Source organism: Choristoneura fumiferana, chromosome 16 (assembly GCF_025370935.1).
Source record: "Choristoneura fumiferana chromosome 16, NRCan_CFum_1, whole genome shotgun sequence".
Lineage (NCBI taxonomy): Eukaryota > Metazoa > Arthropoda > Insecta > Lepidoptera > Tortricidae > Choristoneura > Choristoneura fumiferana.
The window spans coordinates 4,715,697-4,743,484 of NC_133487.1; the positions used below are offsets into that span (position 1 = coordinate 4,715,697).

A 27,788-nucleotide genomic window follows, 5' to 3' on the forward strand; every position below is an offset into this window, starting at 1 on the left:
CTACTTAGGTGTTCACATTGACAAAAGAATAAAATCAGTTATTGTAAAAGAAAACCTTGCACAGTCGTGTAAACAAATCTGCTTATATGGCATAAGACCATCTGTCAACCAAGTTCTGGCTGTACCTATAATAATCAAAATACACGCTCTTTTAAATCCCGACACAGAAGAACACAGTGTTTTAAAACCCGATTTAAATTACAAATGACAAGCGCTCCTGAGTCACCGATCTGCCACAGTGTCAATAAATGGAATAGCTCAACGCATAAGTTGAATATAAAAGAAGATATCAGTCTTCGTAACGCTAGTGTGGACTTGTGGCTGACTTGATCGGCTGTGTGGACCATGACATTGAAATATCTCCTAGTGTTGGTGGCCCTGACCGGAGCGCACTGCAAAACAGCATGTACGTTTTTTACTCAGATTAGTTTTTTATTTACTGACAAAATGCGATGAAAACAACCGTGGACCGCATTGTCCTAGTGTTTTTTTAATTGGCAGATTACCGTACCGGGCTTATTCCGTTGTCTGAAAGCATGTGTTTTTTAAAGGTGTTTTATAGGGCACAAGCTTATTAATTTAGTATCTAGTGGCAGAAAATGTATAGCCGGCCAGTATTTTTAAGTTGTGTAACAAAACTCTTTCAATTACTTTTAAACGATGAAAACATTCAATCAAAATGTAGCAAAGTAATTACTTACAGTGTTGTTTAAATTTTTAATCAATGTTTACAATAATGTTTTATTTACGAGTACCTACTACTAATAAGATTGAGTGTTGTTAATATTTCATGCCAACGAGTTTAAAGTAGTATCTTCCTCCGGGACAGTGATGGAGTGATCTCCGGGGTAAGGAATCGAATGTCCGGGATTCCCGTTGCTTCCGGGACATCCCGTTTGATAGTGAAAGCGGGAAACTGCAGCGCTCGTGGTGGATGTTTCCCGGGGGATGCACCCGATTTATTATAGTCAAGTTCTTGTTTTACATAATGATTATCACGCAAGTGCAATTACTATTCGATACATACACATAACAATTATGATAAGAGTTATTTGTGTTCTAATTTTAGTCTTGATCTAAATATTTTATTTGACACTGGAGTTTACCCGCGGCTTCGCACACGTAAACTATTCGATCTGGTACAATTTAAATATTTATTTATTATTTTAATATTAAAAATTTGCAGGAGAAAGGGGGGTGAATGACATAATATTGTCTATTGATATCTGTCGCAAAGTATTGTCAATTCGGTACCTCACATATTTTAGCTGATTAAAGCCTTTAATTCCAAGGTTGTATCTTTAACTATGTCACACACACACAAACTTTCGTATTTATAATATAAGTAGGATTAAAACTCCGTTTAAAAATCTCCTTTCTACAATTTGATCACTGTTTAATACTGGCCAGTAATAAAAAAACATTAGGGGCATTTATAATCACACTTCAGCTAGACACGCACGGACTATAATTTTGTGACGATGGCAGTTGGATCTCTCTGTCCTTATGTGCAGTCCGGTGCAATAATAAAGAAATATGACTATCGCCCCGTGACTAAAAATTACCTGTGCGCGAATAAATAGCCTTAGGTATCTTATAATGGTTTTTTACATAATTATTTATAATTAAAATTATCTCACAAATATTATACAATATTATACAGATATATGAATAATCGACGTATATGCACATACCTATATCTCAGTAGGCATCTTGAAATAAGTATTTATTCTCAGAAACCATTGATGAAACCCCACATGTGATGGTCGACCAACTTACATTGTTAACCCGAAATCTTGGAGCATTCTTGCCTCATAAAATATACAATAGTACCCGCTAACGAATCCGGTATCGTACCGTACCCTATTAATAATTTGGGGTACCCACGTGAATACTATTAAACCTCGCAAGGGAATAGGTAATATAATAACGGACGGTTAAAGGATATATAGTCGACTTTGTTACCCGTATCTTTCTTGCCTTGCGTTTCGTATATTATAGGGTATATTCACAGGATATAATATGCTATCTACACACACCTTACGTACGTACACTTACTGCTCTTGGAAGAAAACATTAACAAATTAATCAAGCTTCCACATATTATGATACGTGAAATTGCCGAATATAATTTTGTACCTTTCGGCATCGAGACCCTTGGTCCGTAGCGCCCTCGAGTCTGTTCAAAGATTTATCAAAGAGACTCAGGAATACCATAGAAGACTGAAAACCTGGCAGTTTCCTCGCTCAACGGATCACTCTTACGATCCAGCGGAGAAATGCTGCCAGCATCTTTATACCATGCCGCAGGGCGCATTTTTAGATTTATTATATATTTTTTAATTTTAATGTAGTTTTAGTTTGTTAATTGTAATCCACCTTTCATATTATTCTATCAATAAAAGTTTTCTCAAGCAAAATAAAGAAATGAAAGGTGCACTTAATCAAGTTCATGGATCAATCGAAGTTTATTAATCTTTCATTTCTTAGTGTGTCTTAAATTATTAAATAATTTGAAATACGCGTGTGAAATAATACATTGTTTTTTTTTGCAATGCGGCAAATCAGCTTTAAACCAATTTTACAAAGATTACAGAAATAATTTTGTCCACAGATAAAATATGTGTTCCTGTGCAGCATTTGAAAGCTTGCCAGGCCATGCTGGAGGTGGAGACCAAAAGCAAGGCGGCATTGGAATGTGTAACCGCTAGAGACAGGTAAATTAAATAAAAAATCAAATAACGCTTTAATTCACTCTTATGTTAAAATAATTACAGTTTATAATGAACATCTTACGCCGGAAAAAAGCCCAATTGTTGGCTGACTGGTTACGTGCCCTGTCACATTGGACTTACTTTGAAAAAGTTTTAAAAAAGCGGGACAAAGAAGGCAGAAGACTACGATACTACTGGAATTAAATAGTACATTACTGTAGAGGCCGGGAACTAGGAGAACGTTGGAACCCCACGTACGGGCCCAGGCTTGTATAGTGCTTTTCTCAAACATGACATGAAATAAAATAAAAAAACAAGAAATCAAGCTGGCAGAACCTGTTGTGTGCGCGCGCGGCGCGTCGCGCTGGATGCTGACGCGGCGGCTGCTGGCGGCGGACAAGGGCTGCAGAGCGCGCGTTGAAATAAAAGATGGTCGCATTGCCGGCCAGCGGCCGGCAAAGTTGTATGAAATCCCTTTGCAGGCCGCTGGAGTGAGTGAGTGTAACACACCGTCAATATTTCGTGTCATGTTTGAGAAATAGTACATTACTGCCGAGGCCGTCGCACGCCCAATACCATTTTATTGTACTTACATAAACTTCTATGGAATTTATTTTCATGTTTATGTTATCTTATGGAAGTTTTTAATCACCTATTTTAGTGCGAGCCGAATTTCTGTCGCGTAATTTCCACGCATTTGTGTGTCGTAAAATTATCCACGGAATTTCGGTCACGTATCTTCGGTATAGTGTGCTTAAGTAGTAGTTAGACATTAAGATTAAGGTCATGTTTTCTCATACAAACGGCAATAATGGTTTCCACCTTCTAAATGCTGGCCGATTTTGATCAATTTTTGATATTTTATCAGTCTACACTAAATCCAGGAGTGTACGTTTCATTTTTTACTGTATTGTAATGTAAAAATTATTATATTAAAATAAACTAAGCAGAAGCGGGCACTGCACGCGATGGGGTCGAATAGCGGAAAACATTATTGATTTATTTCATTGACTTATTTTCTTGTTCTTGTACTAATTATTTAAGTCATCAATATTCAAATTTGACGACCAGATGGCTAAGTGGTTAGAGAACCTGACTACGAAGCTTGAGGTTTCGGGTTTGATCCCCGGCCGGGGCAGATATTTGTATGAACAATACGAATGTTTGTTCTCGGTCTTGGTTGTTTAATATGTATTTAAGTATGTATTTATCTATATAAGTATGTTTATCCGTTGCCTGGTACCCATAGTACAAGCTTTGCTTAGTTTGGGACTAAGTCAATTGGTGTCAAGTGTCCCATGATATTTATTATTTATTTATAATAATAAGTAACATAATGGTATAAATAGTTACAACATTGTCTTAGGCTTAGCTTCCGCATAGTAGATAGTTGTTAGTGTGGAAATAAATAAAAGTTCAAGATTTACTATTGTCATACAAAACTGATAGGTATCAGACATTGTGTTTTTAATTAATTGTGTTTTGATTGACAACATTATCAAAAATTGGTTTAAAAAAGTAAAAAAAAGGTTAAATTCAGTACGTTTAGTGGTCATAAACCGTTAACCTTTTGTTTGAAACTTCTTTCTATTAAAAAAAGTTTTCTGAAAGAGATCGCTTTTAAGCGATAATTTTCTCTCTGTATACCTGTTTTCTGCATCGCTTACTATTTGTGGTGTACAATAAAGAGTCATTGTCTTGTATTGTACTGTATGAGAAGGCTAGTTTTCGGTTTTACTTCACAATCCTCTTGAATGCAGCTCTTGATCAGGTCAATACTTCCTCAGGGTAGAATGTCTGTATCAAGTGCAGCAGCGGCAGGCGGACTTGGTGCCCGTGGACCCTGAAGACATGTATGTGGCGACTAACATACCGAACCAAGACTTTGTTCTCTTTCAAGAATACAGGACTGAAGACGAACCGGACGGTGAGTTACGTTAGCTATATTATATTCGATATCCTATAATTACGCGAAAAAAAATACAAATGTTTTGTTTCACAAATATTTTATTTGGCCAAATGCATTTTATTCAAGACCATTTTATAGAACGCGTTAGCTTTAGTTATTTGTCCAACAAGAGAGCAAGCGAGTGTTGATTTTGAATCCTGAGTAAGTGAAGGGTTCTATAATTGAATCACGGGCGTAGCGAGTGATTCTAGGTTAGAATCCTGAGAGCAGCGACGGATTCAAACACGCGAGATATAAAAAAACTTTTGATGATGACACTAAAATAGTAGAGAAATAATCAAACAAGCTTGATTACCCCTCATTAGTCATGTTTCTTTAACTTGTCGATTTACTCCTCATTTTAATGAACAACTTTATTCATTAAGATTGTTGAAGCGACTATTAACCAAGGCAAGACACGTTAATTAATTAGGCAGTGTACATGAATGTCATGGAAATTAATGTAATTTGATAATATATCTTATCTGCGTACTACCATCCTACTAATATTATAAATGTGAACGTTTGTGAGTGATTGAGTGTGTGAGTTTGGATTTGGATGAGGCAAAAAGTTAGTTTATAACCTGGATCAAAACATAGGATACTTTTTATCCCGATATTCCCACGGGATAGGGATAAAATATCTAAATATGACACATAATATACCTTTGTGTTGTTTATTTGTACCTAATAATATTGTTGTCTTGTGTTGTGAATAAATGTATTTTCTTTATTTCTTTCTTTATTTTCTTTTAAATAACAGCCGCTGGGTTTAGAGTTATGAAATTTGGTATGTAGGTGCTGGTCGTCTGGAATAACACATAAGCTACTTTTTATCCCGATGTTCCCACGGGATAGGGATAAAATCTCTGACTAATAACCGCTGGGCTTAGAGTTATGAAATTTGGTATGTAGATAGCTGGACATCTGGAATAAAACATAGCCTAATTTTTATTTCGATATTCCCACGGGATAGGGATAAAATTTCGGAACAACCGCTGGGCTTAGTCATGAAATTTGACCATGAATGTTTTTAATGTAACGTCAACGAAAACAACGATTTAATTCTTGCGGGAATTTTTAAAAATCCCGGAATTGCAATTCAGCTGCTGGACCTAATGATTTAAGTGTGTGATGCCGCGGGTAAACACTAGTAGTCTCATAAGAATATTGTATACTCTAACAATATACACTAATATATATATATATATATATATATATATAATATATATATATCATTTAATAATATTGTAAATCTGTTTAAAAAAAATATACCTTGTTGAGTTTCTTGCCGGATTCTTCTCAACAGAGGTTTTTCCGAACCGGTGGTAGATTTTTTTTTGACATTCATAAGTGCTTATTGTAGCCTAAATTGAATAAAGATATTTTGACTTTGAATACTTGGATCTACTCAGTTATCCGAAAATAAAATATTTTGATTTTGATTTTGATTTGAATTACTTACACCATTTTACCAAACGTCGTTTACTTGAACAAATATTGAACAAAGCAATTAACACCTTCAAACCCCTTTCCGAACAAAACTCTGCACACTTCAAACGCGCATAAGTTATGTTTATTCGCGACTTGCTCCAAACAATCCTGCGAAAACATTCTTCATTATTAACGAAACGGGAAGTTCGCTAAACATTCATTACATTTTCGACAGATTAACGTTCTTATAACTGAAACAAAGACCTCGGGCGTACAAAATAAGGCAAGTAACATTTATTAGGATGCTTTTCCACCCTCGTGTGGCTAAAATCGGCTAAATGTGTCTATTTTCAAAAAATGCGTATATAGCTAAAAATTTGTATGTGTCTACCAATTAATGGCGATCGCATATTTTCATAGCCGTCTAACTGTGAAACATCCAGACCTGGGTACAGATCTCCAACATGGTTCTTAATGATACTTAGCTGGCCTTTTGTTGCTTTTATTCAACAGTGTCCCCACATTTAATAAATATCCTTGCCCTGTCCAGTAATTACCATAAAAAGTACTTTCGACTGAGCGCATCAATTTCATTTAAACTCGCTAATTTGATTAAGAACTTTACAATACATTTATCTGAATTAATTAAATCGTCAAGTTTCTTCGCTTGCTCGAGATAGGACTTCGCTGATCCTTTGTATTACTGAGAAATATCTAGTCACAGAGATAATTTGAATAATGTGGAGTTTGAGCTGCTTCTTAGATGTCGTAATCCTTTGAGGTATTCACTTCGAGTTGCCTAAAAATAACGTTTTGATTAAATTAAGCACTCGCTTGTTTGTGAAGTTTCGCTACCGTAGAGATCTAAAAGCTATCTATCTCTAGTTACCCATCCGTCTTTACTTATGCTCAACGTAAGTCTTTATATAAAACAGTAAGTTTTGTAGAACTAAGATATTAAACTAGACTTTGATGATGCATTTAGTTCGTCAAGATATTTTTGAACAATAGCAAAATACTTAGTAGGTAATCGTTGTTACCTCTAGCGTGAACAAAATTCTTTATATACAGATTACCTTATGTTTTCTTTTTAATAGTCTCTTTTTTTACAAGCATAAAATCTTTATCAGTTAGACTATAAATCTAAGAAAAAAAAACTAAGATCATCAATTGAAAAATTAACAAAACAGAAAACATTGAAAATTTTGATCAGGGTTAGGAAAACGGTGATAATTTAGAAAATCGACTAGCAATCAAATACTAATGGACAGTCTGAAGGATTTTTTTCTGAAAAAATATTTCAACATGTCCTGCAAGCTGTTCTAAAGTGATATTATATCAAACAATTCCTCAGACACGATACGATACATAATGTACTATAACCATATTGACAGACGCTATGACTTGCCATTACGCAAACGAAATATCTTACATAACTTCAATCTGTATCTTGATACCTATAAAAACATATTACGATGAAGCTTTATATGAGGTTGGGTACAAAAAATCTTTTGTATTACATTCAGCTTATCGGTTATATGACATTTGAATAGGAGAAAGTTTGAACAATGAACCGGAAATTATTGGGTTCGATTCTTGCATTGTATCGAAACAGTTGTTTACAAATTGTATAATGACAATGACAATAAGTTTTATTTGACTTTAGCAGTGGCTGTATAAGATCTTTTACGTCCTGTGGGCATGATTTTACCACTTTCAATAGGTAGCACTGATTTTTGAGATCGTAATGAAATTAGATTAATTGATTTAATCCGCTTCAAGGAAGATAAAGAATGTATTTCATAGATATATAATTATTTTAGTACCTATTATATGTTCAAATCCGTATTCCATGCTAAATTATCAAACAATAATCCTCAGATGTCATTATTCGTCAGCGTACGGCTTCTTAAACTCATATTTTAGCAATATCGATACATACGTACAAATTTTGTACGAGATAATTGTGGTACTTACGATATTACTAGATTAAAATATCTACTTATACTTTTCATGGATCTTATCCTTTTCATACTGTATTATTATGTGTAGTGACACTTAGTTTTTTGTCATATTACATTATCAGTACGGCTTCTTAAACCATATTTTAGCAATATCGATACTACATTTTGTACGAGATAATTTACTTACGTATTACTAGATTATTATAAGTACTTAGGTACATCCTTTTTCCAGCTCATAATTATTATAGTGTCTAGGACATTGAACAACAGGTTCTCAGCGCAAGAGGTCTGGAGGCCTTGGGGCAACAAAGGAGTGGAGGCCCCCAAAAGCTATTTTCCAAATAAAATGAACAACTGTACAAATTACTATAGGTAAAGATAAAACAGTGAAAAAAAAATATCAAAGGAAAAGTTGTTTGCTAGTGTTTACTCGTTGGAACTTGAAAGTACCTAACCATAAAATTTTCATTTTTAATACAAACTTTTTTTTGCTGACTGTACTTTTTGTTAATTTTCCTTGCATTGTCATTCAAACTACATTTGCATACCAAATTTCAAGTCGATGCTATTAACCGTTGAATAGAGTTCCGTCCTACGGAGACGATCCTGGCTGGACTACCAGGATGCCACTAGTAGATTATTGCATTGTCACGCGATTTACATAAGTTTTCCAAATTTAAGTCAATCTGACTACCTACTGGAAGTTGGTCAAATTTAACTTGCAATATTTGATTACAGACAGACAGACAACGGGACAGGTGAAACTAAATAAAAGCTTGCAAAAATTCGGAAGTCTCTATTGTGGGTGCTCCTCTTTTGTGAAGGCCCCGTGGCTGTAGCCCCGGATGCCCAACCCTAAATCCGGCCCTGGCTGTTCTATAAATAGGAATAGGAGTCTGTGATTGGCTAGTTGGCGCTAGTAGGTATCGTAAGGTGCGTTTGACAACTTTGACATTTGCATTACGTCTGTGATTGATTCATTATCATGAGCTATCTGAATGAGCCAATCACAAACAAGACGATAACTTCAAACGGACCTCTCGATACCAACGCCATCTAGCGATATTTCATCCGTAAAGAAACCCTCATTCAATCCCCATTCATTGCTTTTACACTTTTGTACCTACTACGCGCTGCGAACGTTTACGAATGCTTTTGTTACCAAATTTGTTCATCTTTACTTGCTATTTACATTAATCCTACGTTCATTGCATCTACCCACGCCATCTGAAATCCAATTTCATTTTAGAGCGCAGCCCGTGTAATCCCGAAAGCACCTAATACCATGCAAACAGAAATACTCGTAAAAGATTACGTGATCCAATAAAATACAATTCACTTGGGAAGCACACGTCCACACAATGGACAAGGGCTTTTTAGTGATTGTTTTACTAATGAGGGCTTAATCGCTGAAGAAATGGGGACAGGTAAACAAACCACCGGGAAATGGAACATTGCCAGAGGGCTTGGTGAAAAATTTAACGAGCTTAACGCTTCTGTACCCCTAGTGTAAGTTTTCGGTTACAAAATACGCCTCGATCGGGAAACACGAACAGCGCCTCTAGCGGAACGTTTGCGATGTTCGTGTTTCCATACAAATTGAGATTTTACGCGAACGCGATCGCGACGTATTTTGTAACCGAAAACTTACACTAAGGGCACTGATAGTGAAATAGTTACGTTTATTATTATAAGATATTATAAAGCCAAGTCAATGGTATGACGCATATTTAACTTACGAAAGCACGAGACAAAAAATGCAAAGATTGATTTATAGTTAGGTTGCTATAAAATCCTTTCACAAATCAATGAGAATCTGCTTTTAATATTTATATAACTTTAAAAACATGAAGTCGATGTTGAAGAAAACACGGGTTTTTGTGCCCAGTCCTAGTGAACAGCCATAGGTATAGTTTAAGTCCACTTCCGCTTTTTATTTCTATAAATCTGTTGATGAAACACAAGCAAATTTTGCAAATGATATCGTTTTCTATTTTCGCCCAGCGGTCGGTTCAGTTCGTCTAATAACATTTTACCGCTCCCTGCATATCTTTCAGTCCGTTTATTCATGGTAATGGGCTCAGTTTTCACGGTAAACGCAACTTTATTACGGCGATTTTGAAGTTAATTTTGTTCACCGGCTTTAAACCCGGATAAACGCTGCAGAAGCTACTTAATTCACCTGAGGCCACATTTTCATTCATGAATGGTTCTATTCCAAATGATTCGGATCGTGTGACGTGGCGAATTTGAAAGTTGACCTGTTTTTGCAGGAATAAATGTAAAGGTTTGTTTTTTTATGAAAATTAAACTTATATGCATCTAGAAAAGGGGGCTACTACGAAATTGAAATATCGAAGTTCCTATCGCACCATCCTTCTCACTCTCGTATTAAATAATATTAACGTCAGTGGGACGGCAAGATAGATACGAAGTTCGTACTTCGTAGTACAGGGCCTGTACGTTTGGTCAAACTAACTCAGCCGTCTGCTAAAATGTACCTAGTGTTGTTATTGTTCAAAGCTTCATAATTTCTTCTTCTTCTGGTAATCTAGGCCTATGATGTCGTCACAACCGACCAAGTGTGTTCAGTCCTTAGCAACCATTAATAATTAAGATTAATTATGCATTACTACCTACAAAAAATCTTCATTCACAACTTCTCGACAACTATGAGCTACAAAGGGTATTATTCTTCGCAGCGGAATTCCGGTACCAAGCTGTCATTGTGGTCCACAAAGACCTGCCTGTGAACAATCTCGACCAGCTGAAAGGTTTGAAGTCCTGCCACACCGGGGTCAACAGAAACGTTGGTTATAAGGTAATAAAATTAAATAATAACCCAACCAACTTATAAAATTTGATAAATGACAATGACAAATGACGGGGGCATTGTCATTTAAAATGGGCACGTATCTGAATATTGAAAATTTAAATATCGATAGTTAAAATATCGACGGTCAAAATATCGATCCTTACCTAACCTAACCTACTTTCGATATTTTGACCGTCGACTTTTTAACACTAGATATATTTATATTAACTTTCGATATTCAAATACGTTCCCTTTAAAAAAAATACAAACATTGGAACATAGAACCTCCTCCTTTTTTGAAGTCGGTTATAAAACTCAATACCTCAAATACAAAAACAGTTGAAAATTGATTAAGGGTTTTAACAGGGTTAAGGGTGTTCATAGTGCATACTTCTGATACTTCTACAGTAAATTTAATGTATTTTTGATAACAACAGATACCTCTAACGATGCTGATGAAACGCAACGTGTTCCCCAAAATGAACGACCCCCACTACTCCCCGAAAGAGAACGAGCTGCGGGCGTTCTCCACATTCTTCAAACAGTCCTGCATCGTTGGCAACTGGTCGCCCGATCAGAGGACCAACTCGGCATGGAGTAAGTTCTCTGTTTAGAATTAATGTTCTCTGATTAGATGATAAAAAAACTGTTTAGAATGCTTAAGTAGGTATATTTTGTAGCGTATTCAATTAATATTTTCCTTGCAATCCTACTTAATATTATAAATGCGAAAGTTTGTGTGTGTGTTTGTTACTACTTCACGCTAAAACGGCTGGACGGATTGGGATGAAATTTGGTGTGTGGATAGCTGGACGTCTGGAATAACACAAAGGCTACTTTTTATTCCCGATATTCCCACGGGATAGGGATAAAATCTCGAAATAACAACCGCTGAGCTTATTCATAAAATTTGGCATGGTTGTTTTTAATGCAACGTCAATGAAAACCCGATGTAATTTTTGGGAATTCCCACGGGATTTTTTTTGTTACTTCTTCACGCTAGAATGGCTGGACGGATTTAGATGCATTTAGTAGGTTAGCTGGACGTCTGGAATAACACATAGGCTACTTTTTATCCCGATGTTCCTACGGGATAGGGATAAAATCTTGAAATTTCAACCACTGGGTTTAGAGTCATGAAATTTGTACAGTTGTTCTTAGTACAACGCCAATGAAGACCGCGTTATAAAGTTTGGGAATTCCTAGGGGAATTTCGTAAAATCCCGGAATTTCAATTGTAACTTAACTACCAGATCGAATAGTTTACGGGTGCGAAGCTGCGGGTAAACTCTAGTATACATGAAACACACACCACATGCAAACATTGCATTTATTACATTTTTAACTAAGCGGGACACGATCAACACAAAGTTCTATTAAGTACATAATAGCTTGTTGCTCGCGATTCCGTCTGCGTAGAATTCGTTTATCGCTATCCCGTGGGAACTGTGCAATTTTGCAAAATAAAAAATATCCTATGTCCTTCCCCAGGACTCGAACTATCTATATAAAGAATTTCATCTGAATCAGTTCAGCGGTTTAGACGTAATGAGGTAACAAACAAACAGACAGACTTACAAACTTTCGCATTTATAACATTAGTGGGATTTCATGTTATTTTAACTCAATCACGTGAAAAAAAGTACAAAATTAGCATCGAAATTGTATTCACAGAATATATTTGAGTAAAGAAAATATACGAAATCCCAAGATCAAGACAAGTTCCAAACAGGCACCCTAGTATATCTAGTTTTTTCCTTGTTTTTGGACACATGATCTTTTTCCTTTAGCAAGGACGAAATAATGAGCAAAGCAACCACACTTACGATTTTATGGCAGCCTGACATTCAGACGGCATTGCCCAAACTTACTTAGTGCCTCATACCACGCGACGTGTGTAGTTATAAGGTTGTAAACCTACATCCAGGGAGATTCCAAGGAGGCTATCATCACATATGCCTTAGTAACGAGACTTCGCAAGCCGAAGCATCCCCGCGGCGACGATAAAGCTTAAAGGGCGCGACGGCTGGATTTACGACCGAATACACGGGCAGAGAAGACTGGGCTTGGCTTTATTGCTTCGGATTTTCGCAGTAGTTCCTTTGGCCGAACAAAAAAGGAGTATGAAAAGAAAGGAACTAAAGTAACTACTGCGACTTATCCCTTCATCATCATCATTATCAGCCTACAGCCTACAGCAGTCCACTGCTGGACATAGGCCTCTTCCGTGGCGCGCCATAACACTCTGTCTTCAGCCCCTCGCATCCATCCGCCGCCAGCGATCCTCTTAAGGCCATCCGTCCACCGTGGCTCAGGACGCCCTACACTACGTTTTCCCGTCCGTGGTCTCCATTCGAGGACTCGTCTGCTCCACCGTTCATCGGTCCAACGACAGACGTGGCCAGCCCAACGCCACTTCAATGAACTAATTCTCTGAGCAACGTCGGTGACTTTCGTTGTTTGTCGAATAATGTGATTTCGGATCCCCGGATTTTCGGACTTATCCCTTACTTCTGCTAAAATGGTAAATGAACAATTTTGTGGATGCGTATGCATGTGTACGTGTGATTTTTATCCTTTCGAGGTAAAATGTAGTTTGACGGTTATAAATTAATTTTGGGTAGCAGAAAGTGGGATATCTGGATCTCAGGCTGGTTTTTAAGTATCTCGATTTTCTTACGGGATTGGTATTATATCGCAGGAATGCACAATGTAAATCAAATCGAAGGTTTTAGCCTCCGAGTTTTAGCATTGCGTCCTGCGGGCTCACAAATTTTTGCAATGCGATGCGAACTCGCGGTTTTGTGTGGGAACCCACATCTACAATGAATGTTTTCACTACGTTCTTGCGTATTTTTTCTCCGTAGTTTAAATGTGGTCAGTCACTTAAAAATAAAAATAATTGCACCTACCTAATTGAATTGTCCCTACTTGCGTTATTTGCTATTCAATCGAAGTGAAAATTGTTAACGGTTTTAGAATAGCCTGTCTTGTGATGCCACGGTAGGATCCAAGGTGGTTTAGTCTATTTTTAGTCAGATTTAATATTACACGAGCCTTAATTACATCTGATTTTCATCCAATTTTTGAAATGTGAAAATGAAATACAGTTGCGAAGGTTTCTATTATACTTAGGCTTGTAACTATAACATAACATAGTGCATCTCTAGGTTCGTCACAATATAATACCATTCCTACTAAGAGCACTAAGGCATTCCCTTTCTCAGTGCTTTGTGGTAGCATTTCGAAATTACAATGCATCCATTAGGATTATTATAACCCCCCTTGCTTAAAGTCTTTGTCTAGGTGTTTATCGTTTGTCGGTCCTTTACTTCTCTCTGAAGGGAAGCGCCAAAGTTCGCATACTTTTCGCTAGTCATACCGTAATGTTTGTCCGAATCATCGTTTGTCATAATTTTTTTCCACCTGAAACCTTATATTTTTCTGAAATTTGTAAATGGTTATCCCTTGGTTATCCTGTAAAGAACTATAAGTTAGGTTAGGTTTGTTTGAAAAAAATTCTGAACAATTATTGGATTCAGAGAAAAAAGAGTTATGACAAATGATCATCCTGACAAACATTACATTCGTATTTTGAATAAGTATGCGAGCCGATATGGACCCCTCTGAGGATATTTCCGTTTCTTAATACCACGTTTCTGCAACTGAGTAGGTAGGTACATCGGTTTGTAAATTTAACGCTTCTGGGTGATGATTTTTATAAGTTTAATTCTTGCGATCCAAAGGGGTAATGCGGCCAGCATCATGGGAACTCTGCCACAGGCAGATCTTTTGGACGGGGTGTTCTTTTTATAATTTTTATTTTTATAGTAACATAGATATATTAAGTTAAGGTTTCTTAGGTAAGTTTTCTTTGTCTTTTTATTATTATTATTATTTTATTTAATTTAATCTATATTTAATTGTGAACGATTATTGATTAGTAATTGAATGAATAAAAATATTCTTGTTTAGTTAAAATATTAGACAAAGAGCATCCACCCCTTTCTGATCACTAAACTGTCGAGATAAGAACATTCCCTAGTTGTCTGACTAAAGAAAAGTTTTGTAACAATCCTTTATTCCAGAGGCGCAATACAGCCAGCTCTGTGCTTTATGCGAGCACCCGGACAAATGCAACTACCCGGACAACTTCAGTGGTTACGACGGCGCTCTTCGCTGTTTAGCGCACAATGGCGGAGAGGTCGCGTTCACTAAGGTCATCTATGTCCGGAAGTTCTTTGGGGTAAGTGAAAGAAAGAAAGAAAAGAAAGAAAATACATTTATTTAACGCCATAAAAATATCACAATTAACATAACAATAGAACAAAAGCAAGACATACATAACGCTAAATAGGTCCCAACTCAGCATACCTAATGCCACGGCATGCCGTAGCGCTGATTTTCAGTGAGGACCTTATCTAAAAACTAAGTTAGTGGAATGCTTCGGACAAATGCAACTACCAGGGCAACTTCAGGCTACGACGGCGCTCTTCGCTGTTTAGCTCACAATGGCGGAGAGGTCGCGTTTACTAAGGACATCTATGTCCGGAAGTTCTTTGACGCTACGAACAATTGTAACTATCCGGAAAATTTCGGTAGCTGCAATGGCGCACTTCGCTGTTTAGGGCACAGTGGAAGAGTCCCTGTTTGCTCGGTCATGTATGTAAGGAAGTTCCTTTGGGTAAGTTAACGTAGAAACAAGTTCATACAGACTTGTCCATTTCAAAAATATGACCTCCCATTCCCATAGAAGACTGTGTTCAAACACATGATTTTATTTGATCTGCATCAGATATCTCATCTGGATAACGTTTTTTGTCGCTCTTGAGTCTCTTTCTTTTTCAATCTTTACGATTTCTGAGCGCATTTTAATTACCCTTTCTCAATTGGGTAAATCCACCTCGCCTCACCGGCTCGCACCTCTGAGTTTTTCGAAATTCATGTGCGAAATTATATTTGAAATTTACCACGAGCTTTACGGTGAAGGAACCATTCTGAGAGGAGGCCTGTGCCCAGCAGTGGGACGCATAAAGGCTGGGATGATGATGATGATGATGAATTGGGTAAATGTAACTTGGAACTCAAAAGTACCTATACCTTGAACCTTTTCTCTTCCCCAGCTCCCAGTAGGAACCATCCCAGCCAGCCAATCATCGGAGAACCCCGACGAATTCGCATATCTTTGCGCTGACGGGTCTAAAGTGCCGGTCAGAGAAAAGGCCTGTTCCTGGGCAGCGAGACCGTGGCAAGGCCTGTTGGGGCACAATGACGTTACAGCCAAACTGACGCCTTTGAGGGAGAAGATAAAGCAGCTTGCTGTAGCTGGTAAGTACTACCCGGATAGAAAGGAATTCTAGTACTTCAAGTTACTGCGTGTTAAAGTGTAGTTTGTAAACCATTAGTTCTCTGCGGGGCGATGACGCTCCCTTGTTGGCATTAAAGATTTTTACTTAGGATAATAGCAGTAGGCTAGGCTTTTTTAGGAGGCGACTTTATCCCCCCCCCCCCTCCCTCTTGGTCAAGACATATTTTTAACTCAAAGACAGTAAGTGTATTAAAGTCACAGCCAGGCTGATGCTCAAGATTACCTACAAAATAATCAATACACCTTTAGGTAAAATGTTATTGAAATTATGCAGACAGTTTATTTACAGCCAGCAAGCAGCAAAACCTGTAACCAAGGTCATCCGCGTTTAAAGAGGAAAAAAGCTTCCGTATTAATACCTACCGTTATCTTTTACATAAATTTTATTCAAAGTACCCGAGAATGTACCGCAATTGCGTTTCATTGCGGGGCTGGTTGGAGTTTAAGTTTGAAGCAAGCGGTTGGATACAGCACTGTAAAGCGACGTCGTGCTTCTCGCGGCGACTAACAGGACTTCATTTATAGACGATTCATCTTGATTCCAATTACACATCTGCTTGGGTAATAAAATAAATAGCTGCCCCGCGATATTAATTTGTTGTTGCCGTGTCGTTAATAAATTATAAGCTAGGACTTACTAAGTTATGATGAAATTCTTTAATAAGGACAAAATCCATAGTCACTATTTGATCAATCAAAGAACTTCCATTATCGGCTCTAATTAAGTATAACTCTTTTATCTCTGAATCTATTATTTGTTCAGAATTGTTATTAACAAACCTAACCTATTTGCTATTAGATTAGATGAAGATGGCCATTTAAAAATTTTGAAAATTGCCGGTTTCGGCGAAAAAAATTTACACACACACTCGGCTTGAATAACAAAAATTAGGACAAAAATTTATCACTTTCAAAAATTATGCTACTACGCACGCTCTAATCTGTCATCCATATTAATATTATAAATGTGAAAGTGTGTGTGTGTTTGTATGTTTGTCCGTCTTTCACGTCGAAACGGAGCGACATATAATTAAACTACGACGCATAAAAGTAAGGACCGTGAATGTGTTAAAATGTAGGTAATTAAGTATTTTAGTCTTTATTTAGTTCATCAAGACTTTACAACACAACAAAAACGGCCATAGGAACCAATAAAAAATAAGTTTCTGAATCAAGTTCTGAAGTACTTAAATAAATACAGTTGTAAAACTACGAATATTTATTGAGTGCTAAGTGCAATAGTGGGGTATACAAACCTCATACACTTTTACTAACTTTTAGAAACTCACTGGAACTGAACGCGTTCTTTGCCCTCTTTGAAGTTGGAAAGTCTAGATAACTACTTAAATATCCATCACTCACACTATAGCACTTTAGATATAGTTATGCTAAGTTAGTGTTGGTGAGATGGTATTCAAATAAAAGTTGATTCAGGAGATTGCATCAACCCTACATAACTCAGTAAATATACCTACAGGTTGCAAATTTTTAAAGTCCTACACGTATAGTCAAGTGTAAAAATGAACTTATTCAAAGTTTCAAAAATAATTACCACAGACTCTTATTCCGACCCAATAAGATGTAGTTACAAATTTTGTGAGTGGTTCGAATAGATACTTATTTTTGCACTTGACTGTAGTGTACAAAGTAGTCTAAATGCTGGAGATACTAAAATTCACTAAAAGGAAATAGTTTGTTGTTTAATAAAAATAAAATATTTTTTAATAAAAAGAAACATAGGTACTTATCTAACTGCGTTCAAAGATTTTTGATAATGATTAATGCACTTGTCACTCAATCATTATTTGCTTAATCGCCTTTTAGGTAGGTTTGTCAATTTTATACAAATATAAAAAATGTTTGTAAATATAATATTACGCAAGCTATATTGGCCTCCGAAATCAGGACGCCATTACCTTAAAAAGGTACGTATCCAATTTCCATCCTGTCAAAACTGATGTGTCAGGGAATAAATTAGGGAATTTGTAGATTAAAGGAACCTACCAGTTATTACCATAGCTACGACAGCGAGCTTGTTAAGTATTTAGGCCGAGGGCACCCCTTTTGAGTTTCCTTTTGTCATTAAAAAAGAATTTGTACCTGTTCTTTACAGACTTTACACGTTTAGGTCACTATATATGTATCGCCTAAAGTCATTAGTCGCTCGCTGTGTACTCGTAAATACCTACCTTATTATTTCTAGTAACATGTCTTGTGTAGTAGACCCTTTTTACCCGACCGCAAGGAGTGGTAATGTTTTTGGCATTATTTTTCAAGAATGTTTGTGTTTCTAAGTACCTACCAGTAGTAGTAATAGTGGTAGTAGAAGTACCTACTTACTATGGGCAAATTAACAGCACTTAAGTACAGCTACGCATATTGGGAACAAACTGGTGACACGTTTTTTATTATTACATGCGTGATGGATAGTTTAACTAGAAGCTTGGCTAGTGACTGACTATGAAACTACGAGTAGACTAGAGATCCCAATCGAATCTCGGTAGAGGCAGCCACTAGGTACTATGAAGAAGACAAAGTATATTATATTTGAAGTATAATGTATTTATTAATATTTAAATATGTTTATCCGTTGCGTAGCGATTGATTGGAGTGTACCCATAGTTCGTCGAGTAAATAAACGTGTCAGCAATAATTTAATCAAAAATATCTTTACATGCTTCTACGCCGTTAACAATAGTCGTGTTCAAATATTTTTGATCAAATTTTTGCTCACATGATTATGAACTCAACTGCACAAGCTTTGCTTAGTTTGTGACTTATTATTATGTTATTTATTTAAGCGCTCGGTTGCTTTATGCGATAAACGCTGTGTTAAACGCTATGCGTTTGACGCCCATCAATTTGCATCAGATAATCTAATTTAATTACCAAACATTGTCTTACGCGATGAGCAAACGCGAACGCATGTTTGGTAATTAGCTTCCGTGAATTGTGATTGGTTAGATTGATTACATATTTGAATATCGAAAATTAAAATACCTACGGTTAAAATGTCGATGTTCAAAATATCGAAAATTAAAGAAAGTTGTTATGTCAATTGATTAAAATATCGAATGAGTAAAAATATCGATAGCCAATATATCTAAGTTGTAAATGTCACATATTTGAATGTCGAAAATTAAAATATCGTACATACAAATCTGCTGTATTTATTCGTCCTTTCTCTTAATAGCATTTATGTTACATAATCTAGTCATTTTTAGCACTCGCCGGCCGCTGCTGCGGAACGCTCGCTTCGCTCGCTCGGCTCGTGCGCTGTTGTGGTCACAGTTCTAACCTAACCGAACCAAATATTTTTGGTAATTCATATTCAATAGGTTAGGTTAGGTTAGTATTGCGTCAAGGCGCGAAGCACCTCTACTGAGCGGAATAGGAGCTCCGCGAAGCGGAGCTCCGTCAACCCTGTCACGTGATAGTTCATACATAGGATATTCGATACTCTGTACTTCGATATTTATATCTTTCGATGTCACTTTTGTAGATAAATATATTTTCGATATATTGGACGTAGATTATCTAACCATTCGACAATATAAACTTTCGTTATTTTGATACTGTCGATATTTTAATTTTCGATATTTTGAACATCGCCATTTTACCCGTAGATATTTTAACTTTCGATATTCAAATATGTAACCGTTAGATTAGATGTGCGTCAAACGCATGGCATTTATAGCATAAAACAACCGAGCGCTTTATATGTTACGCCAGAAAGCTTAAGCTGTGGTGTGGCTTAAGTAAACTAAGGCCTAATCTGTTTCTCCCGTTTGACGCCACTATCATTTTCCCCAGGTTGGGCCACCCAACCCCCACCAGACTGGTTCACCAACGTACTTGGTCTCACCGATAAGATTCACCACGTAGCCGACAATGTCCCCATCGCACCTGCAACATACCTTAAGAAAGCAAACTACACTGAGGTCATTGAGAGGGGGCATGGAGTGCCAGAGCCTATTGTCAGGTGAGTTTTTAATCTTTTAACCTTTTCAAGACCGAAGACGGATTAGTACCTACCTACCTATCTGTCAACGCCTGCCTACACCGTAAATATAACCTAGCATTAGCTGAACTGTCACAACCGATCTCACCAGTTGAAAATCGGGCTAGGGCGGGCTAGACAGACAGACAGACAGACGAAAGGATAACTACAACTAAGGAGGCGAAACTATAACTAACCTAACCTAACCTTTGATAAATCGACAATTATGTATGTCAAAGCTGATTCATAGACTGCAACCCATGTTCACAAGGCCTCTTTAATTACTTACGTCGAAATGACTGACTGAGTGAATGGCTGAGGGTGTATGATTGGACTTGTTCACGTCTCTCGAATCACCCTAGGTATATATTCCATACATATCTAATTTTAATTATTTGCCAGCTCAGCTTAGACATAGGTAATCTCTTTACAGGTTATGCGTGACGTCAAACGTGGCACTCGCCAAATGCCAAACCATGGCCACCTTTGCCTACAGCCGCGACATCCGCCCGAAGCTCGACTGTGTGCAAGAGGCTTCCGAGACAGATTGTCTTAAGAACGTATGTACCTACTTACTCGTACCCTTACTGCATGTATCTCTACAGCAGCGGCAAAGTTACCACAAAGTCCATAGTTGTGGCAACTTTGCCGACCTTTAGTGAGGTCCTATTCGTTATAAACTGTTAATAAAAGAGGGAATAAAGAGGGAAAAGGTAATTTATTACATATTTTTGCCTGGAACCCTAAAGGTATTTTAGTGTAGACATGCAATCAATATTATGCAAGTTTGTTAATGACACTCGAGACTTATCTATCGCTTTTCTTCGTTTTCCGAAAATTAAAATGAGAAATAAAATGAAAACCGATCTTTTGTTTGGAGTTCCGAACGATATTAGCAAAATATTTTTTTTAAATCTTTATTTTTTATGGAACTGATCAAAAACCAAATAGTTTGTGTATACCTACCTAACATTACGGGGCCGTGGAAGTAACGAGTTATATATAAAGCACTAGTCTTTCACATTTCCAATTGGACTTTAATTTGACTTTGGTGATTTGATTCAGAATTTCCTTTTTTTTCACATTCAGCTCTCAATGCGATAGCCTGTCAAAAACGTTACCACTAACAGGCAAAGTTGCCATGACTCAATGAGTGCACAAAAAAGTCCATTTATATTTCGTGGTGATCCTTCAAAATATATTTATAGGTACAAGATAATGGGTCGGACTTGGCGGCAGTAGACGAGATGAAAGTAGCTCAAGCCGCCAAAAAATACCACCTCCACCCAGTTTTCCACGAAGTGTATGGGCCTGAGAAAAAACCGAGATATGCCGTAGCCGTTGTTAAGAAGAGTTCAACGTTCACGAAACCGGAAGACTTGAGAGGAAAAAGGTAGAATCCTAAAATATTATCAAAGAAATACTACCACCACTAATTTACCTTTTTTGTTATGTATATATTTTGTGCCCGAGTGTATGTTATACTGACGACTTAATTATATTCTCCTTCTTAGGAACATTTTAATGGTTAGTTGATGGCAAAGATTCCTAGCCTTACAAACCGTATCTTTCGCGATATCATAAATGTTGCGCCTTTTTTAAAAGGTTGTTAATTTATAAATACTACTGGGAAACTCTAAAAACCCCAAAAAAATCCTTTCAATGTTCAATATCTCGAATCTCGATATTGATAAAACTTCACTAAAAATCGTACCTAGATACAAGTTTTTTTTTCAAATGCCTAGTATTCATCTGTTCCTCCTTGCAAAGGGTGTTGGAAATAATCATTTCCTAAACTAAGTTGGTAGGTACTAATTGGATCTTCGAACTTTTACTTAGGTCCTGCCATGATGCTTTTGGTAGCTTCAGCGGACTGAAAGCGCCACTTTTCTACCTCATAAATAAGGGTCTCATTACACCAGACGATGTGAGTACAACTTGCTAGCTAACTTAAATCGTAAGTATCAATATATTAGGGTTACCAAATAGCTGATGCACACCTTGGCATATTGCTCCTGGCCGTTGAGACTGTATGGTTCTGGAATGGGTATTGCGTACCGGAAGACGAAGTGTGGTAAGCCTCTAGCAAAATGTCCAGTATCCAATGTCTCCCACCCTACGAGCACGTACTTGTAGCTCCAAGCTAATAACATTGTAGATGATGACACCTAAGTAATACATAGCACTGACCGGTAAGCGGCAATCACACTGAGTCGTTCGCCGCATCTGCATGCGGCGACCGCAAAAGTGTAAAGAACACGGTGGTCGGCCGCATTCGGCGAGCGACAGCTTCCACCGCCTTAATATGGCCGCCGCAGCAGACGGACAGACTAATGTAAAGACGACGTTCGTTCGCCGAAGTAGTTTGAAACAAATTCGGCGACCGCATTAGGTGAAGTTTCTCTGAGCATGTGACAGTCGCGCACGCCAATCAGCGCTCACCTACGTTTGCCAGCCCCGCCCGCACTGCGCTTCGTCCCCCGCAATACCTTACTTTGTACTTTGGCGCATTAAAGGTACCGCGTACTATTATCTATTCTGTAGTACCGCTAGACTTACATACATAATTATTATTATATTAAAAGTTACAAAACTTTTTGTCTTGTCTCAAATTGTATTGTATTGTATTGTAAAACTCTTAATTGTACATAAAACACATGAAAACAACATAACACAGGATAATAAGATGTACAAAGGCGAACTTATCCCTTAAAGGGATCTCTCAAATTTTCACCATATGTAGATAATATATTGTTTGCTTATTTGGCAAGGCGCTTTTAATGTTTTTTTATGGGTTATTTAATGCTGTCTTATTGTATTTCAGTGCGTTAAGAAGATCGGAACATTCTTCTCAGGAGGAGCTTGTTTGCCGGAAGTTGACAAACTCGAAAATAATCCCAAAGGTTTTAAACATACGAATGCCTACATTACTTAAAAAATTGGACACTTAAACTTGAATTATCAATTTTGTACAATTATGAGACCTATTTTACTTCTATTATACAGCAAATAATAGGCAAGGACCATACGGTCTTTGGTAAAGCTAATAAAAATTATGTTTGCATATGTCATCCGAATCAGCAGTGATATTGTTTTGTTTTTAGGTGATGACGTGTCAATCCTGAAGAAGCAATGTCCCGCTGACAACAAACCCTTGACTTGCCTAAAAGAGGATCACGGTGATGTTGCTTTTGTATCCAGTAAGTATCTACACATTATGGTAACTTAAATATATAAGCAATTCTTTAGTGCGAGGCACTTGCGTCGGAAGTTCCCAATCCGCACTGAGCCTGCATGAGCTGAGCAACAGCTGAAAGCCTTCTAATTCTGAAAAAAAAAAGACATGTGCCCAGCAATGGGCACTATTCCTATACATATATAAGCTGGGAATGATAATGAACTTAAATAACCGCGCAGCCCCATTGTGAGTAGCAGTAGGTGGCGTGGCGTCGTAACAACTCGATTCCCACCGAGATAACTTTTTTTGCATAGGTCAGTGATGACATGTTATGGCAAAGCTTGTGTTCAGTAACTCCGAGAAATTGTATCTGAAGACATACCTAACTTACGCGGCTCTGCTCTGTCACTCCGAATAGCCCACCAAAAATGTTCACGTTCATGTAGTTAACTACGCACACTAAATTGAGTCACGCGTTTTAAGCATCCATAAGCTACGTTGTACTCAACAAAAATTATTAGTTATAGTGCAGTGAACTTGATAGTTCTGATAACGTTACAATACGGCGAACACAATTGAGCACCATCAGGCTAACCGAATGCCCGTTTCCCAATGACATTGATACTTATAAAAATTCAAAACAGGATTTAACCCGAATTACAAATACCTAGCTTAAGGAAACCCCCTTCCAAAACAACCAACAGTGTGGAGTGAATAACTTAACATTTTATTTAACAGGCGCCGACTTACAAAATTTAGACGAGTCGCAATACGAACTACTTTGCCTGAACCGAGACCGCGGCGGACGGGATTCTTTCGCCAACTTTGCCACTTGCAACATTGCCATGATTCCATCAAGATCCTGGCTGGCCGCTAAAGATTCTCTCTCAGATGTATCCATAGCCCACACGCCTTTGAGTTTAGCTGAACTGCTGGATAAGAAGACAGACCTGTTCAATATTTATGGAGAATATTTGAAGAACAATAACGTCATTTTCAATGTAAGTAACAAAGTGTGTTCTGACTATATTTATTTGTCTCTTGTAAATTTTGTTTCTATTGTAATAAAGTTTAAAATTCGTAATACTTATTGAAAAAAAAACTCACTAATTTTACTCTAAAATTATGTTTGAATTATATTTATTGCCAGTCTTAAGGATTTAAACTTTTACAGAAGTATTCACCAGAATTTTTGGTTTCAGAATGCTGCAACAGGTCTAGCGACTACTGAAAAACTTGACTTTGATAAGTTCAAAGCAATCCATGATGTCATTTCTAACTGTGGTATTGCCTAAAATAAGTTCTCCTAGCATAGGGACTGACTAACACTAACATTAGTATACAATAAAAACGAGTCTGATATTAATAAACTTTATTACATCATCTTACATTGAAAAATAAATAAATTTATACCAAATGATTTTTCACTTTGAACCTAATGAGAATGTAGAATTATAAAGCTGCTAGGATAAGAGTCATAACCAAGGTTCCTGCTAGCATAGCATAGCCCGTTGAGTACACTTCCTTGATAGACAAGCCTTTGGCAGTGTCCCAGTATAGATGACGGAGTCCATTGACAAAGTGGTATGCGAAAGGAGAGGCAAGGATTGCCTTTATTAGGATAAGGGTGACTGGGGACAAATTCAGCCCCTCAACCATAGTGACATAGTGAGAAACGTCGTGTGGCGAAACCAAAGCACCAACACCGAGTACTGTTGCATAACCCGTGAGCATCATACCTAAAACAATTAAACAAATATAAACCTTATTTTGGATGTTTAAAACAAGGCCGAATCATCACAAAACAATAAAGAGATTGAGGTGGTTTAAGTGTAATTTAAAATTATTTGTTTGACCTTAATAATACCAAAACTGACTCTGTGACTATTATTATCTTAATCAAATCACATACTAGGGTAGTAGTATCTTAATCAAATCACATAGTAGGGTATATAAGACAAAATGGAATATTATGCCTGTCCCAGATAACTATTATTATAAATAAGTTGCCTAAGCTATACAAGCTTGAGTTTTATCATTGCATACATCAATAAAATAAATGAAAATCTCACAATACAGTATTTGACAACTCCTTAATTTGCCATATCTTATATATTATTATGAAAATATATATACAGACAGTGTTTAGCGAAGAGAAAACTTAAATCGGTTGAAAATTGTATTTATAATTATTTTTTGAAAATCTATATACCTGTCTCTTTCTCAAACGCTTTTCTACATGCAGCAAGTATGGCGCTACTTGCATGTGACGTCACATGCAAGTATGTCTGTCTCTGTCTAATCTTGAATTTCAAACCTTTATAACTTTGTTGTTTGTAAAGACAGCTTAAAAATTGCTTCTCTATTCAATAACAGGCATTGTGAAGTTTTAATTTATAAAACATTTAAAAAACAGTCAAATAACAGCCTCCTTACAGAATAAATGCTTTGATTTTTATTTTTAATAGATTGCTCTGCAGCAAACTTTGCCTTATAAATTGACTGTTTACTAGTTCTATGAATTGTTTATTATGTGGTGTTCAATTTAGAGTTATTGTATTTTATTATAAACACCAATTAGAAATTTTCTTACATCAAAAGACAAGATTCATTAAAGAAATATCCATGAATGTAATTTATACACAGCCAAAGTTTATTGGACAATCACAGGCATGGAGAGGTAAGATTAAAGGCAGCAAATAACACACACAAACATCACGCCTGTATTCCCAAATGGGGTAGGCAGAGCACACAAAACGCTACCGCTTCAGAGCCACTTTTAGCAATTTTAGGTTTTAAGTTTGACAAAAAAGGTACAATAGTGACAGGTTGCTAGCCTATCGCCTACGGTATACCTTAACCTATCCTCAGTCGACTCTTACAACATCCACGGAAGAAATGGACAGGTGTTGTTCTAACCCGACACCACACGGGCCACCTTCACTAATATCAGCCACAGCAGAACATTAAAAAACATCTGACACATCCTACCAGCCCTAGAAATGGTTGTGTCAGCTATTTATTATGCATGCTTTGTTGTGAATGTCAAGAAAGACATTCTGTAGAAATCCATATTAATTAATATCCAGTCACCACAAAAGAAATTTCACTTTTTTAAGTATAGGTACCATGGCCATATGACCAAAAACTTTTAGTCACCAAAGTGCGCATACAAACAACCATTGAAAACAAAATCTCACCTGTAATGCGATGTGTAATAGACAACATACTCGTCAGCTGGGGTTGATAGATGGTGAGATGTGGGGAAAGCGGGCGGCTGAGCCGAGCATTCTTAACGTCGTAATGCTCTTGAATAGGTGGTTCGTACTTCTTAAAAGTAAGTTTAGGCGCACCGGCGGCCGCTTGGGCGTACTGAGCGGTGCTCAGTAGAGTAGGAAGCCTACTTAAGTTAGCAAGCACAGACTTCGTACCCAATCTGTAAACAAATTACACATTTCGGACCAAAGCCAAGACAAAACAACTTCTAACCCTATTACATAATGCATCTCAACTCACCTCCCGCAAGAAATGAAAGCCATGATTTATTTTCAGGTCGTTCAAGTCGTCGTAGCCTTCTGTAATATACGCGAAATATCAGTTAAGTATTATGGAAAAGTTCCAGTTTTTATTTCACACAAACAAAAATTGCACTCACCACTGAGTCTGACGAACTGGCACTGTCACTGTCACTGTCTGTCACTGTCAGGTGAGTCAGTTGACAACAGCGTTCCAAGTCACGCATTTACAAAGAGAAGTTTATGTTTATGTTTTCGTGTTATCTACGAAACGTCGATAATTAATTATTACAAGTTTTTGTTTAGTTTCACCTGTCCCGTTGTCTGTCTGTCCATAATCAAATCTTGCAAGCTAAATTCGACCAACTTCCAGTAGTTTTGGTATACTTACTTATGTAAATTGCGTGACAATACAATAATCTGGTAGTCCGGCCAGGATCGTCTCCACAGGACGGAACTCTTCAACGGTTAATGGCATCGACTTGAAATTTGGTATGTAAATGTAGTTCGTGACAATACAAGTACAGTCAACAAAAAAAAAACAGTCAGCAAAAAAAGCTTAAATAAAAAATGTTTTTTTTACCAAAAAAATATTATTGTTGTGTTTAAGTTCCACGTGTATTAAAACTAATAGTTACAAATGTATACATCCCATACACCATAACCATATTATAATAGTTTATTCAAAGTAACAAATTGAAACAATTTATTCTAAATAATATGGAATAGAAGCGCAAACAAGTTCAATCTACGTAAGGTTCTACAATTAACTGCTCTTGACATGTTTTGAATATAATTTTAACGTAACGCGAAGAAAAATGTACTGATTAAAGAAAGGATTACACATATTCT

General features: G+C 36.9%; 2 protein-coding genes across 2 annotated transcripts; one reads left to right on the top strand and one right to left on the bottom strand.

Moving 5' to 3' along the window:
• The first annotated feature begins 297 nt into the window (after window positions 1-297).
• On the top strand, window positions 298-24,838 carry Tsf1 (Transferrin 1). Its single transcript, XM_074099411.1, has 15 exons — window positions 298-406; window positions 2,615-2,717; window positions 4,502-4,641; window positions 10,763-10,881; window positions 11,313-11,472; window positions 14,964-15,121; window positions 15,999-16,203; window positions 20,057-20,225; window positions 20,677-20,803; window positions 21,452-21,636; window positions 22,083-22,170; window positions 23,068-23,146; window positions 23,348-23,443; window positions 24,160-24,422; window positions 24,624-24,838. The coding sequence occupies exons 1-15, from the start codon at window positions 346-348 to the stop codon at window positions 24,714-24,716; spliced, it is 2,046 nt and encodes a 681-aa protein (XP_073955512.1). The 5' UTR covers window positions 298-345; the 3' UTR covers window positions 24,717-24,838.
• Window positions 24,779-27,123, bottom strand: SdhC (Succinate dehydrogenase, subunit C). The gene is made up of 4 exons (XM_074099415.1): window positions 27,077-27,123; window positions 26,938-26,996; window positions 26,622-26,857; window positions 24,779-25,160 (listed from the first exon to the last, which is right to left on the bottom strand). Exons 2-4 carry the CDS (start codon window positions 26,958-26,960, stop codon window positions 24,874-24,876), a joined length of 546 nt encoding a protein of 181 aa, XP_073955516.1. The 5' UTR covers window positions 26,961-26,996; window positions 27,077-27,123; the 3' UTR covers window positions 24,779-24,873.
• Between the last annotated feature and the right edge of the window lie 665 nt (window positions 27,124-27,788).